Consider the following 15,409-nt stretch of genomic DNA (forward strand, 5'->3'; position numbering starts at 1 on the left):
CACTTTTCAACATAGGTAATAAACCATCTGACAAAAAAACATCACTTTTGACTTGTTTATTGAGTGATTCCATTGTTGAAATTACTGTTTATTTTCTCAGAAATATAAGAACTAGTGCCAACCTATTTAACCCATCACATAAGTGCAATATCAGTGTATACTGTGGTCATTTATTGTACTGAGTCTGAGCCAGTCATTTCTTTTGCAAATACCAGATATTCTTGAACTTTCATCCTTATAGAAACAGAAACACATCACCATCAAGTTGAAATAAATACAAAACATGAAGAATACAAACGACATCTGAGGCAGGCAAAACAATGCTAACAGACAGATTTAACTCATCTGTAACCCCCAGGGTTAACCAGATACTTCCACAACCAAGGTAAGAGCTCTCAGGGTGTTATCAATATACAACGATTGGTCTTCTTTACACTTTTGCAAAGCATTCATGTATATTTACCAGTTAATCACTAAGAGAACACCTGGCGTATGCTGCTAGTAATAAAATATGTTTTTGTTTAGCTCTGCGGAAGGTAAAACTGAAGCTCAAGTCAGGATGCTGCTGTTTACTTCCTTTTGCCGCCACCGCCGTTAGCCAGAATCATCACCAGTCTCATGAAGATGTTCAGTGTGTCCATATAAATCCCCATACACCTGTACGATAAAGAAGAATGAGATCGCTACCTTGGTGCAAGTACATTACTAGCATTCTGCTGAAAACAGCATTTAAAGTGTAATAGTGTGAGTGAATATTTTCTGATGTGACTTACGCATTAATGGGGTCATATTTCTGTACACCATAGAGTGGGTGTGTCTCTGCCCTCTTGATGACCTTCTGTGTGTCATAGAGGAGGAACATGCTGAACAGGACCAGGCCTCCGTAGATGGCCACAGAGTACAGGCCTGCTCCGAACGCTGAGGTGGGTGGCAGGAACATTGATCCTGAAAAAAACGAGAAGATTGGCCTTGAGACTGACAAGTACAGATTCAAAGTGATAGCACACAGACCTAAATAATTAATGATAATAATTATAATAATATGTATGTATGTAGCGGATAGATCAGCTACCTTCCAAAAGGGTTTATAAAAATGAATGAGATGTTAAGCTGCTTGGCACAGTTTATTAATAAATATACACGTATGTGACAAATTGTTCTATTTTATCTGACAGCATCATAATTGGTAGATATGTGTGCTATTTATTTTTTTATAGATTATGCAAATGAATTCCTACAGAACAAAGATACTTTTCTCTTGTGTGACATCAACCAAATTAATTTGCAAAATGGATTAGTTGTGTGAAAACTAACACTTTGTGTGTGATTTAATTTTGATTTTGATTTTTTGTGTCAGTGAATTTTCTCATAAAAACATCTTATACCTGGCTATTGTCTTTAAAGGGGTGACAGAAGTTGAATAACGACAGTTCGGGGGGTAAATAGGACATACATAGAAGCTCAAAATCCCATTGACTCCCCTTTACTATGAAAATCTCATATTTTGAAACTGCCGCTGAAAACGGGCGAATCTCAACAAAGCTGGAAGTTGACGTCAACCTCCCAAAAACCGGAACCTTTGTCAGCCCATGGGTGTATTAAGAGAACGGTCACGCCCCAACATTTACATAGGCTACACAACTGACCTGAGATCAGGTAGTCTTCTGAATCTAGCTAGGTCACGCAGATCTCTGCTATTCCATTACAAAATTCACTTCTGAAACTTTTTTATGCGAGAAATCAACTATGTAAAGCTCAAATATGGGCCACTTTACGAAAATGGATGGCTAATTGGAAATTTTGTCCGACTGTGTGTCGGAGTTCAGCGCCGGTGCTGCCTGTGTTGCTGCCTCGCCGCCCGGCCTGCTGTAAGGTGCTTGGAGCTGCGTCACGACTGGCAGCCCACAGCACTCCATACCAGCGCAAAGTCACCGTCTCTTGGGCTAATGACAACCAAATGCCCCTGCCCTGACAGAGCTCCAGGGCCTGCAAGTCTCCTCTTCCTGCTAGCTAAATGCCCGGTGTATGTGAGTGAGAGCGCGGTCAGCGAGCTTGTTACGCCAGCAATCTCTTACCACAGGTTTCAGTTAATCTTTTAATGTGTGTAATTATAATGTGTTGAGTTATTTAAACAAACGATTGGGGAAATAAACGCCGCTTGTCCGCGAGTCTTATTGATAGAGCCTGCTGCTGGATGTAGCTCTATCAATGAGAGCTAGCTAGCCTCCTCTTAGAATTGCTCTGAAATTCACAAATATTCATTAACTTGAAATCGGACACAGTTGTTAGCTTTATGAGATATTTAGCTAGATTCGTATACGTGGCGTGACGAAATTCAAACTGTAAATATACTCGAATTACGACCAAAAATGAAGCTAACTATCCGTGATTTGTAGCCACACAGGTAGCTAGGATTGAAGGGACAGTTGCAGCTAACGGAAGCCCTACTCTTCACAAATATGCATTAATTTAAAATCGGACACCGTTGTTAACTTTATAAGACATAGTTAGATGTTCTATACGTGGCGTGACGAAATTCAAACTGTAAATATACTTGGAATGACGCCGAAAATGAAGCTAACTATCCGTGATTTGCAGCTACAAATCTACATCCAGCAGCAGGCTCTATCAATGGGACTCGCGGACAGCGGCGTTTATTTCCCCAATCGTTTGTTTAAATAACTCAACACATTATAATTACACACATTAAAAGATTAACTGAAACCTGTGGTAAGAGATTTGGCGTAACAAGCTCGATGACCGCGCTCTCACTCACATACACCGGGCATTTAGCTAGCAGGAAGAGGGGAGTTGCAAGCCCTGGAGCTCTGTCAGGGCAGGGGCATTTGGTTGTCATTAGCCCAAGAGACGGTGACTTTGTGCGGGTATGGAGTGCAGTGGGCTGCCAGCTCCAAGTACCTCATAGCAGGCCGGGGTCTGTGAAGGAGGGCAGGCCGGGCGAGGCAGCAACACAGGCAGCACGCGTGAACTCCGACACACAGTCGAACAAAAGTTGCAATTAGCCATCCATTTTCGTAAAGCGGCCCATATTTGAGCTTTACATAGTTGATTTCTCGCATAAAAAAGTTTCAGAAGTGAATTTTGTAATGGAATAGCCCGATAAACAATGTATAACTTTGCAGTGTCTGAAATATGAGTCTCCCATGTGTTTCTATGTAGTTTGCTCAAACCAATCAGCACGTAGCTCATTCTGAATATTAATGAGCATACCATATTTGGAAGAAAAGCTCTTGTTCCAAATAGAGCCATATTCACAGGGTAGTTAAGGGCCTAATAAAATAGCATTCGGGCAATTTTCAGCCCAACCAATGTTACATACCCTATTAGGAGACCTTAAGGAACAGTGTAAAATATCCTATATAATCATTCTATCACCCCTTTAATTAAGCATTAAATGGCATTACGTACACGTCATGTCATTTAACTTATTGACATTTCGCTAGGATGCTCACACTTCTGTACTCTAACTTTACTTTTAACGCAATGCCATTTTCAGTCTGAAAACCCTCAAACTTGCATTCAGTACTGCATGTAGTGCACCTGAGACCAAGTTTAAGAGGTGAAACTGCATTATACTAACCAATTGAGGAAGCGAAGACCACTCCAAAGCCAACAGCCAATGGCCCGCCCATATTGAGAAACTTCTCACTAGGGGCACACATTGCCACAGTGGACAGACCTCCCACAATTCCAGCGGTGTACCAGGCGGCCCTCATCACCAGAGGCCCTCCCAGGAGAGTAAGGGGAGCGATGACAGCCCCCATCACACCTAATCAGTAAATTAAGTAAAAAGACAACTGAATACCACATTCACAACAAACAACACAGATCTGTGCCAAACGACTAGATGTTATTCTCTGCCTTTACATGACTGCCCTCTAGTGTCAAACTGAGGCACCTACATAACAGAAATAACGGCTGAGTGGGACAACATAACAGAATAATAATTTTCCACAAGACATTGTCTTACAAACCTGCATGGAACATCCAAGCCAGGTGTTTGGGCATTGGGCTCTGCTCGTATGAAATGGACCTGACCAGCATGCCGGCACCAATCATAGCCGCAAAAGTTGCTCCAATAGCCTGGGTTAGAATAAACATCAGGCATTCATATTAATAACCTGTAAATACACCTAAACATGTTCTCTGAGTCAGTTTTGAAAAGTACAGATATTACCAAACCAGCTCCATTGCGTATTAGCCTTCAATTTAATTTGAAAATAAATGTTGCAATGCAGTGAGGACCTATGTTGGGTCTACTTGAGTTATAAAGCTTACCAGCCAAGATCCTCTCATCATCAGACCCATAAGTGCCGGGGTCCTGCTCACTGCTACAGCTGACAAAGCCGTCAATCCAATACTGCCTGCAAAGTACATGTAGGTGGAGTGGATCCTGTCCTTCACATACTGAGGCCAGATCCTGCACAGAGAGGGAAGAGCGAGGTGAATATAGAGCTCTTAGAAGGAAGATTTTCATTACATTACATGTCATTTAGCTGACGCTTTTATCCAAAGAGACTTACAATTGCTACATATGTCAGAGGCCGCACGCCTCTGGAGCAACTATGGGTTAAGTGTCTTGCTCAGGGACACATTGGTTGATGTATGGCAGGGAATTGAATTGAACCCAGATCTCCCACACCAAAGGCATGTGTCATATCCACTGCACCATCACTACTGGCCTATGCTTCAAAACAAAATTAAAGAGCTGCTTGTACACAAAGCTGCTACTCACACTGCTTTCTCAATGGCACCGATTTCATTGGACATGCCGAGTCCATAGTAGCACAAAGCTCCAAGGCCAACTGCTGCACCTCCAGCCAGAACCATTCTTCCCATGCTGTCAACTGTGGACACAACAATTAATATTTTACATATTTTAGATTGCATGCATTAACAATTACAGATAAACACAGTGGCTGTCACATATAAAGGATTTGTGATTCAATAGGAGATTTTGGCATTATGGCAATTTAGATAGCCATCAAAGAAGGATCTAAACTATGCAAACTCATTATGAGTTGGCTTGTTCAAGAGAGTGGATAGCATAACATAGTTCAGTTCAGTTATGTAACAGCGCACTCTACGTAACAGCATGTCAAATAGTATATTTAACTAGTATATGTAATAGTGATTACTTCTAATGGCGGTATCTGTTGCTGGTTCAAAAGCTGCTTCTTTGAGCTGGTCTTTGGTTGTCTTCCCACGGCGGAAACCAAATCTGGCCTTGGAGGAATAACCCTGGTGAAAGAAAAATTAAATTTTACACAAAACTGCAATTGTTGATTTTGTGGCTGGGATTTCACACCCACCCTTGTTAATAAAAACTGACAATGATCATATTGTGGTGTGGATACACCATTTCAGTGAACTTCATTTCAATTATCATTTCACAGTGTAGGTGTTTTGCTTGCAGTTGTGATGACAGAAACTACAGAGAAAGATGTTTAAATTCAATTAATAGGGGCACTGATGGTACAAGACAGCTGCTGCACGGTTCAAATTTGTGACCCATCTATTACAGGACTGTTTTTTAAGCCTTGTGTCAGACCTCTGAATTGTTGCAAACATCTCGAATTTTGTAAGGACACCGTCATACATTCTGAATATTAGACTGCAGCTTCCTACCCTGCAGGCCAATCACTTTGCTCCATCCATGGCCCTGGTAGAGACAATTGGTAAAATCTGAGACATTGTTTGCTATCTTTATCCATCCTTCGTCAACAAAAAGGTACATATACTGAAAATGTGCATGACAATTGAAAAACATTCTAGTGATTTGAGGCGTGACATATCATATGCAATTTCCTTTGCATTCAGGGCCCACTACCTCATTTTATTTGACCGTGTGTGTGTATTTCAATATCTGTTGTGACTCAAGACAAGGGTCTAATCTTAGTAAGAGTGGTACAAAGTAATAGTAACGTTAGTTGTGGTACTGGTGCGGTCATAATGGAAAGTAGCAATCAGAAAGCTTAGAGAAGTGTAGAGAGCCATGAATAGTAGCCTGTTGGGGTTGACAGTACCTGCTGGGGCCTGAGCAGGGGTGGACAGGCCTTTAGGGTGGGTGCTCTCAGGGCTGGGGAGCCCTGTGACAGCACAGGACGGAGCCCGGCGAGAGGAAGACTCCTCAGGCACGTCAACCTCGCCACCAACATGGTTACAATATATTATTCTGTATCAGTCTGAAAAATAAACAGAGCGTTTGTTAACTTACACTAAGCGACAGTCGTGTTACATAAAGTTTAAACACACAGGCCTACAGTATATTTGAGTAAAGTCACAAACCAGTTAGGCAACACCGTTAAAAGTACTGTAGCAATACCACTGGCCATTTAAAAAAAATAAAAAATACAACTTGATATAATATTTCACGTTAGTTATCTAACGTTAGCTCACATGACATTATGCTAGCTGCGGGACGTTAAAGACTAGCTAGCTAATTTCGCTAGTCTTTTGGGAACTTCTGATATTACGGTGTTCAGCCTGACCACATACATTAACTCTTACAACTAATAATGAATTGTCTGATGTCCTATTTCAAGAAATTCAGATGTAAATTAAAGTTACTACCAAGAGAGCAATGTTCGACGTTCACCTTTCTGGAAACTGTAGTGCGCAATTTACTGACGCAATTGTTTTGCAACCTTCGTGAAAATTCTCCAATCGTGCGTCATCATTATGCGACAGGTTTGATGGGAATTGTAGTCCTAATTTGGGCTCCATAATCAGTTGTTGAAGAGTAGGCATATTCAGATTATAATAGATCAAATAGAAATACCAAAATGTAAATAAAATGAGCAAGTACTGCATTCAATGTTTAATATAAGTAAAAGTGCAGATGTATTATTTAATCAGCAAAGGGTAGCCTAATCAAAGTCTCAAAAGTAATTTAATTTATACTTTTTATTGATCCCCAGTGGGGAAAGTACATTTTTTTCGCTCTGTTGTTAGAACACACTACACACAGGCCTGAAATACAAATACATGCTCAGGTCCTATACATGCACAAATGGAGACATGTTAGAGTGAGGGCGCTGCGACTACTGCATGCTCTCCGACGGGGTGGAGTGCCTTGCTCAGGAGGTGAACTGGCACATCTCCAGCTACCAGTCCACACTCCGTACTTCAGGGACTTGAATCAGCGACCCTCCGGTTCCCAACCCAACGGACTACTACTGCCACCCCAAAAATTAGCCAGCTAACTCATAATTCACAATTCCCCATTCAGAGTGTTATTTCATGAGGTATTACACTAGGCCAGTATAATTGCTGTAGCCTACTATTACTGATGCAGTAATGTGTTAGGAGTGATGTGTTAATACTGTAACTCTATCATTTCAACTACTTTACATACAATATATTTTAGGAACTGATCTCAAAATGTAACAAAAGTAACAAATAACAGCTGTCAGATAAATGTAGTGGGGTAAAAAGTATAGGCCTAGCTATTTCCTCTTGAAATGTAGTAGGCTAGGAATGACTTGCTTTTTAATTTAATTTAGTCTACCATACATCACGTTATATACAGAATCTGTAAGCGTTTTGTAATTATCTGTACATACAGAACAATGTATAAGCTACATTTAGACGCACATTATTTTATATTTCCACTAGGTGGAGTGCTTGCCTCTTCTTTTGTTGTGACTAGCCTACATCAATACAAATATAAAATAGGCCTAAATAACAGCGGCACTCCGGCACATAACAACAGTAGCAGCCCCTCGCATTGTTCACCATGTGTTTTATGTGTACTAAGTTTATTTGCCAATTTATCACAGACTACAAACAAGAGTCTGTGAGGGGCAGTGGCAGTGCACCTCCTGCCTGAAGCTCCGCTCCTTTGAACCAAACTTTCCCATGTGATTCACTGAGTCTCAACTGTTCACAGACTTGTCATTCAGTTCGGCGGGCTGCCTGACCTGCAGCCTCCTCAAACATGAGTCCATCAGACCCAAAGGTTTTACTTACCAAACCTAGTAGAGCTACTTCCTCTTTCGGATTGGACTGTTTTTTGTTACAGGAGTGAAGTATTGGGAAGTAATGGAATTAAATTATATCCGGAGTCGCTCTTTGAGGAAAGGCTGGTCAACTTTTTACGCGTGAACCAAAGCGGGACGCCTTCAGACACCGCAGCTGATCATGATGGTGGGTATGGAGAGCGGATAAACCTTATACATTTGAATTATATTTTATAAAAGGCTAACAAATAATATAACATGGGAGCAATTTTTAAACTCGAATGACACCCTAATAAAAAAATAAAATAAACATAATGTAGCCTACAATAAAGTCACCATAAAACAGTTGTGGATCTCTAACATAAAAGTTGAAGCAAAGTGGCTTTTTCCTTTTAAAGAGTTTTCTTATTAAGAAAGCATGACTTCAGTTTGGCCGGTTTGTCCTTTTGACCTTTGAATGCAGCGCATGCTCCCCAGAGACCCAGCTGTTGCATTAGGACTGTTGCAGTACGACTTACCAAAATTACCTAAATTAACAGAAAAGTTGCCAAGTCACTGTCTGGATGTAGGCTATAATAATATCATTCGTGCATACTTTTTTTGACTTGTGCTGCATGACCACTACATCTACTATATGCAAAATCACCACATTGTCCCAAACATATTCCATCAACAAGCATTAATCTCGCCTGCACTCAGACTTAATTAAGCATGCATGCATGCCATGTCCTTTTAAAGATGTTTAGACAAGATTCTTTTTGTAGGCCTACTAGAAATGGACATATGTCAGTTAGTCGGACCAAGAACAAACTTTTCTACAATCTACTCATGATTGTAAAATGTACACATTCTGGAAAGTAAATTAAGAAACATGTTTATAGATAAAATAACCAGATGGGGATGTCTGTGTTTGGCTAATTAAATACCTGAAGTAACAATGCATCCCATTTTTAAAAGGCTGATGATATGTTTTACAGTAAATGAAAAATCTTAATTTGCAAAGTCATAGCTAAAGCTATGAAATAAATTACTAACGATTACTTCAAAATCAAAAGAAATATTACAAAGATAGATATCACGGTAAAATCAGTACAGAAAAAATGATGGTTTACAAATTTCTAACATCTCATGCTGTATATAGTGGTATAATGCCCAATCTTACACTGCCATTATTTTTCAAAAGTATTGTATTCTGTTATTTTTGTGTATTGAGACACGCATCCTGTAATTATCATGCCTACATACTGTATTTTAGAGAGGATCTAAAATAAATTTCCTTTATCTGTTGGCCACAAATGAAAACTATTTTGTGCATATAGTGCTCACTTGCAATATCGTAGGCAAAGTGGGTTTGGCTGGGTGGTGTTCAATTTGTCTTCACATAAGATTTACATTAAATAAGAGGCAGCTATTAAAAGCATTTGTAGCAAGATGATAAATGGTGCAGTGGTGGTTTTGTTATGAGTAGATGATCAAAAGTGTCATATGCCTCAGTGGTTTGTGAATATTCAACAATGTCAGCTCATGTGTGTTTTCTTTTTTTTTCTTTACACAGCAGATGCAGTAAGCTGAGATAATTGGTGTACATCCAATTTACCATATAAATGACAAAACCTCAGACCACTTATTTTCTTGATGAATTGTTGATGTGGCTTACTTTGCTTAGTTTTACATCATATATAGAGATAACTAAAACTGCTAAAAGGTAAAATATGTAACTTGTATAAATGTATAAAAAGGACTAGACCTATGTTATATATTTTGATGAATTGTGTACTTACATTATTCCGAATGTTTCCAACAATGTTCAAACCCAGAAAAATTAGTAATTTTAATCAAGATAACGCTCCATACAATTAGTTGCCTGTTAGTAGGGTCATATCCTCTTTGCACATTTGTCAGCATTGTGGTGTCTTCCAGAAGCTGTCATGAATGGACTTTTTATCTAGTTTGAAGCCACATTTTTACATTACACTTTTTAGATTGTTTGTAACCATATATTTTCGCTGCGACTCGCAGCCCCTCCGGGATGTCCCTTATCCGCCGAACAGATTCAAAGAAACAGATTTTTAATGCAAAACCGCTTTATTCAGTGTTTTTACCGGTTTTAATCACCAGCTTGGTTTCTTTGCAAAGGAGATGATTTGGCTCCCGGTGAAAACCTCCTGAACAATCATTTTAAACACACATACTGTATTGTGCGTTTAAATATATAGTCTAGTACTCTAAATTGATTTCAAATTAACTTTTTCACTGAACGAACAGTCACTCGTGTCTCTTTCATTAGGCCAAATCATTTTTGCCGTACACTCACAGTAGAAAAAAACTGCAGACCAAATATGCTGTTGTAAAATGGTAGATTTACTAAGATCTTCTGGTGGTTTACTTACACAAACTGTGACTTTATTTGTACAATGTTAAATGACCACTGACGACTAAAAGACAAAGTAATATCCTTTGGTGCAGCTGACTATCTGACATGTTCAACATGACTTGTTACATCAGGGGGTTAGTCACTGACGCTGTGACGTGTGAGTGACCTGGGAGTTTATGTTCTGCGATCTCAGCCCAAAGGAGGTTTAGAGTTACTCCTGTGTAAAGAGACCTTTGTGGTTGTGGCAGGGTGGTGCAAGACAGAGCTGATTTTTCCTCCCGATGAAAACGTGTCTCAGTAGACAAGCTGTTCACCATTTCATTACACGCCATTCCACGTCAACCATGCTCTATTGGAACTGTAAACTTCCCATTCCCCCTCAGAGAATTTCGCAGGAAGGGTCCAACCATTTCCCTGTGTTTAGAGTGCAGTTATTTGAACTGGCTTCTGTGCTTCAAAACTGGCCCGGGAAAAAGGTTGAAACAGGGTGTGAGAACTGGACCTCCAGACGTGTTACACAGAAACTTAAAAAGGCTCATCAGAATTTAGAAAATGATGCTCATGTATCGGGCTTCCAACACCATGCTGCTTGTTTCATGTCAAACACATGACTACCTTGCTGAAGTTAGAGAAATGTTGGCCTGTTGGCTTGTGGCTCTGCTGATTAATAGCAGCAGTTTCATTAATGTTTCGGACCCGAGGCTAGACCTGCAACTGGTTAAAAGTGATCTATAAGAAATCACAGACATACTCAGGAGTCTGTGCGTAGCACCTGGCGGAGCCAATAAACAAATGTTTTCACAAACCCAGACGTCTGATTCAGGATTTAAAAAGACCGACTGTACACATTTAATGTTTCTAAATGTCTAACTTAGGCATTTTTGTGGGCACACATCAAACTGACATATTGCCAATTTCCTCAGGGTGGAGACTGTCTCATTTACTCTTGCCGTGTTATTGACCCTTTCACTGGCAGACGAGGTAAGGCAGGATTATGCTAAAATCCGAAGATTAGTCAGGGATCTGAGCCAAGCTGCCATTATCTTAAAATATCAATCTTTCAGGAATGTGGAAGACATTCCCAAATACACATAGGCATAATTAAATCCACTCTTATCTTCATTTGACTACCCACTACCCGCCCTCCACAGAGTATACACAAGTACTGAACAGCCTGGAGGCTCAGAGCACTACAATTTATGGCTCCACGACATGCAGACTTTCCCCTTCAATTTCAGCACTGTACAGTTATACATCTCAGCGTTGGGACATGTGTCCCCCTTGTGTCAGTCAGTGTTTTAGAAGTACAAAGGCATATTATGGGGAAGCAGCAAGCCATTAGCCCGCCACCAGATAGTCTACTGTACCATTAGCCCATGTCACTGTGGGCCTCTGTTGAAAAGGTCTCCTCCCAGTGTTGACATGGAGGAGCAGCTGGCAGTTTGGACCGCACTGCTCTGCTTCCATATAAGTGGGAGGTAGGATTATCACTCTAACTCAGACAACTGAGTTTTTAAGCAAGCAGCTTTGCAGTTGTTTTATTACAGTTTAATTACAGAATTGTGCTTGGTTGGAGTCTCTCAGTCATATTTCACTTGTGCTCTCACAATTGTTTTTTTACAAAGACTGACTCATAAATACAGCTTTTCTATGTGCACCAGCCTTCGGTCTTGCAGTGTGGGTGGGCATGTTCCATAAATGCACTGGTGCACCTAAAGATAACACGGACTTCCTCGTGGGAAGAACTGGCTTAGATTCCAGTCTAGCACACTCAGCTATTTTCTATTCTTACCTTCTCGAGATATGGTATTTTTGTCTCTAGGTAAATGCCTCCATAGTTGGTTTTGCAGAACACAGTACAGTGATGATGTGCTTGAATAAAAAATAGAGAAAGAAAAGAGGCAATGTGAAAGATGAAGCACTCTGTATAACCACAACTCTGACTTGGCAATTACAGTGCAGTTTTACATATGCAACAATAGACTGTCAACTTCCCCATTTCCATGAGTGGTTAAAACAAATACCTTGATGTGTTTCGACAGAAAGAATTGAGACCAAAGTACTTACTCACCGCCGTGCTCAAATGTGCAAAATGTGTAACTGACAGGTTGATGTTCATTTCATTTACAGGATGAAACATCGCCTACAACGGGGAATACAAATAACTGGAAGGCTCTTTAAGAAGGCGGCTGGAGACTTGCAAGATTGGCAGAACCCATTAAGAAGCAGTCTGTAAAAGCATATCCAGGCACAGCTACATCCAAGAATGAGGATCAAATACACAATACCCATCGTCTTTATTGTGGCACTTGTTATCATTGAGAAGGAAAACAACATTATCTCAAGGTAAGTCCATTTCAGTGATCAATGGAGTGCTTTAATAATTCCCAGCAGGTTTGTGTGTTTAAGCTTTTAACAAATATTTAACAAAAACCGCTTCACCAACACAAAATTGCTGCAGATGTTGAGTTAAATAACACGGCAATGACATCTTTCTGTTAACTTTGAAAGATAATAAAACTCTGTGACTCCTCTCGCACTTATAGGGTGTCAGATAAGCTCACCTTAAAGCAGACCCCCCAGACCCCTCTACAGCCCAGTGGTTTCTCCCACATACTGCTGAAGCACAATGGTTCCTTTACCTCACTCAGCAAGATGGACTCTGCTTTCACGCTGATGAAGCGGCGCCTGGAGAATTACAGCCAGCACCAGGAGGTGGTGACAAGGGGCAGGAAACACATCCTCCTGTTAGCTACCACCCGGACGGGCTCTTCGTTTGTGGGCGAGTTTTTCAACCAGCAGGGCAACAACATGTTTTACCTGTTTGAGCCGTTGTGGCACGTGGAGAAGATGTTGACGCTGGAGACCGGTGGCACCAACGCCACAGCAGCAGCCAAGGCGTACCGCGAGGTGCTTCAGCATCTCTTGCTGTGTGACTTCACCCTGCTGGAAAGCTTCATCGACCCTGTCCCTGTGGACCACATCACCAATGCCCTCTTCCGCAGGGAGTCCAGCAGCTCTCTGTGTGAGCAGTCGGTCTGCAGCCCCGTCATCAAAGGGGTTTTTGAGCGTTATCGCTGCAGGACAAGACGCTGTGGGCCCCTGAACCTGACCATGGCGTCTGAGTCCTGCCTCCAAAAGGAGCACAGGGCCATCAAGTCAGTGAGGGTGCGGCAGCTGGAGAACCTTCGTCCTCTGACTGAGGACCCACGCCTTGACGTGAAATTCATTCAGCTTGTTCGGGATCCTCGAGCTGTACTAGCCTCACGCATGGTTGCCTTTGCAGCCAAATACAAGAACTGGAAGCAGTGGGCTATGGATGGGGATGTGCCCATTGATGATGATGAGGTGAGAAAGCTGAAAGGGAACTGTGACAACATCAGGATGTCAGCGGAGATCGGCCTCAGACAACCACCGTGGCTACGCAGGCGTTACATGCTGGTGCGGTACGAGGACATTGCTCGGTTCCCCATGACGAAGGCAACAGAGATGTACAGGTTTACTGGAATCCCGTTCACTCCGCAAGTGAAATCCTGGATCCTGAAGAACACCCAGGCCTCCAAGGAGACCAGCGGTGTTTACTCCACACAGAAAAACTCCTCCGAACAAGTAGAGAAATGGAGGTTCAGTTTACCATTTAAAATAGCCCAGGTTGTACAAAAGGTTTGTGGACCAACGCTGAAGCTTTTTGGATATAAATTTGTAAGCAGTGAGGAAATGCTAACAGATAAGTCTCTTAGTTTGATTGAGGACAAAGTGTTCAACTTTTTGTAGACTTTAATGGACATGAATTCTGAACTCTGATGCAGGAAAAAAAACAACCTTTCAGAAAACTCTGGAATGAAAGATATTTATTAGGGTATTTTATCCTGATACAGAGAGCTATATATTTTCTGATAGTGTGCTATTTAAAGTTTTTTACTATTTAAAATAGTTTGATGAAGAAAATGTATTGTTGAGCGGAAAATTCCTATTAAGTTTTCAACTATTGAAGCAAGGATGTATATTGAGACTTTACATATGGGTATAGAATAGTGAAAATAGGAAGCTATCTTTGTTTTTGCACTCCGGACTATTTTCTCTGTCCAAAATGTATCGTTTGCTTGTCCTGCAAGCCTGTCCAAATTTAACTCCTTAGCAAATATAGGAAAGTCCTAAGGGAGATAGCTGTGGGTTTGTCAACACGTCTGAGTTAGGAATATACCGTAGGCCGCTTTCACACCAAAGAAACTTGAAACGAAATGTTTGTGCAGAGCCAAAAAAATTAATAGCTTTGCATAGCAATGCTCATGGCAGGAAGAGGAAATACCAATGTTTTGCCAGGTCATTTCTACACATGAGATTTAGAAGTAATGTCCCATGTTAATTTATTTATTTCTTCTTTGCTAATAGTCATAATGACTCCAGTTTTGAATGTGCTCCACAGGTTCTCTTCCCCTCTGCAGCTGTACTTTTCTTGCACACGTATACTGTAGTTTGCTGTACATGCATGTTTGTAATTGGCCAAAAGTTGTTTGAAGTTGTCCTCGGTATTGTAAGGACCCATTCTCTAAAAACAGATGTTTACACTGCCACTGTATGCTAACATTCCAACTGCAGCTGGTTTGCAGGATTGTGCGAGAAAGGTCTGTCTGTTGACACAAGTCTCTTGGCTGGTGATAAAAAGAGGCCCTGATATTCTGGCCTTCTAGACTGTTTGCTGATGTTCCAGTCTATTCCTTTGGCATTTTGTTTGTTACAATAAAGCTTCTTTAACAATTTCCGGAAAACATCTCAATTTTGGCATGAAAATACTGCATCCATAACTGTGGCAAAACTGTTATTTTAGTAAACGTGTCTGAGTTTCACATTCAACTGACATGAGCACAGCTTCCCCATTTCATCATCTTTGTCAGTTATCTTTTTTAAATGATCAAAGGACAGCATGCAAGATGCAGATGTGGCAGATCAATGCAAAAGATAACCATGTGGTGTAAAAACATACAGTACACAGTGAAAAGTTCATCTGCAATAAATACTAACTGTGTAAAGGTTGCAATGGAGTATCCCACTC

At 40.9% G+C, this 15,409-nt stretch overlaps 2 protein-coding genes across 4 annotated transcripts; one reads left to right on the top strand and one right to left on the bottom strand.

The window, feature by feature from the left end:
* Positions 1-41: 41 nt before the first annotated feature.
* Positions 42-6,700, bottom strand: ghitm (growth hormone inducible transmembrane protein). 3 transcript variants are annotated; one of them, XM_039788118.1, is made up of 9 exons: positions 6,595-6,700; positions 6,048-6,206; positions 5,160-5,262; positions 4,757-4,868; positions 4,300-4,441; positions 3,996-4,104; positions 3,602-3,790; positions 774-945; positions 570-657 (listed from the first exon to the last, which is right to left on the bottom strand). In XM_039788118.1, the coding sequence occupies exons 2-9, from the start codon at positions 6,177-6,179 to the stop codon at positions 570-572; spliced, it is 1,047 nt and encodes a 348-aa protein (XP_039644052.1). In that variant the 5' UTR covers positions 6,180-6,206; positions 6,595-6,700. The 3 variants fall into 3 exon arrangements, with proteins under 3 accessions (XP_039644051.1, XP_039644052.1, XP_039644053.1); XM_039788119.1 differs by having other exon boundaries at positions 6,592-6,669; XM_039788117.1 differs by lacking the exon at positions 6,595-6,700 and having other exon boundaries at positions 42-657; positions 6,048-6,179.
* Positions 6,701-7,898: 1,198 nt separating this feature from the next.
* chst3b (carbohydrate (chondroitin 6) sulfotransferase 3b) lies at positions 7,899-15,116 on the top strand. Its single transcript, XM_039787282.1, has 3 exons — positions 7,899-8,169; positions 12,487-12,702; positions 12,903-15,116. Exons 2-3 carry the CDS (start codon positions 12,623-12,625, stop codon positions 14,128-14,130), a joined length of 1,308 nt encoding a protein of 435 aa, XP_039643216.1. The 5' UTR covers positions 7,899-8,169; positions 12,487-12,622; the 3' UTR covers positions 14,131-15,116.
* Positions 15,117-15,409: the final 293 nt, after the last annotated feature.

This window comes from Perca fluviatilis, chromosome 21 (genome assembly GCF_010015445.1).
Source record: "Perca fluviatilis chromosome 21, GENO_Pfluv_1.0, whole genome shotgun sequence".
In the NCBI taxonomy this organism is placed as follows: Eukaryota; Metazoa; Chordata; class Actinopteri; order Perciformes; family Percidae; genus Perca; species Perca fluviatilis.

Excerpts from the sequence above, each read along its gene's own strand:
- ghitm (XM_039788117.1), bottom strand. The coding sequence starts at position 6,179 with ATGTTGGTGGCGAGGTTGACGTGCCTGAGGAGTCTTCCTCTCGCCGGG. Across the intron at positions 4,442-4,756 it reads GGTGCCATTGAGAAAGCAGT|GATCTGGCCTCAGTATGTGA; the intron begins GTGAGTAGCAGC and ends CTCTCTGTGCAG. Across the intron at positions 3,791-3,995 it reads GGCTTGGATGTTCCATGCAG|GTGTGATGGGGGCTGTCATC; the intron begins GTTTGTAAGACA and ends TTTACTGATTAG.
- chst3b (XM_039787282.1), top strand. The coding sequence starts at position 12,623 with ATGAGGATCAAATACACAATACCCATCGTCTTTATTGTGGCACTTGTT. Across the intron at positions 12,703-12,902 it reads GAAAACAACATTATCTCAAG|GGTGTCAGATAAGCTCACCT; the intron begins GTAAGTCCATTT and ends TCGCACTTATAG.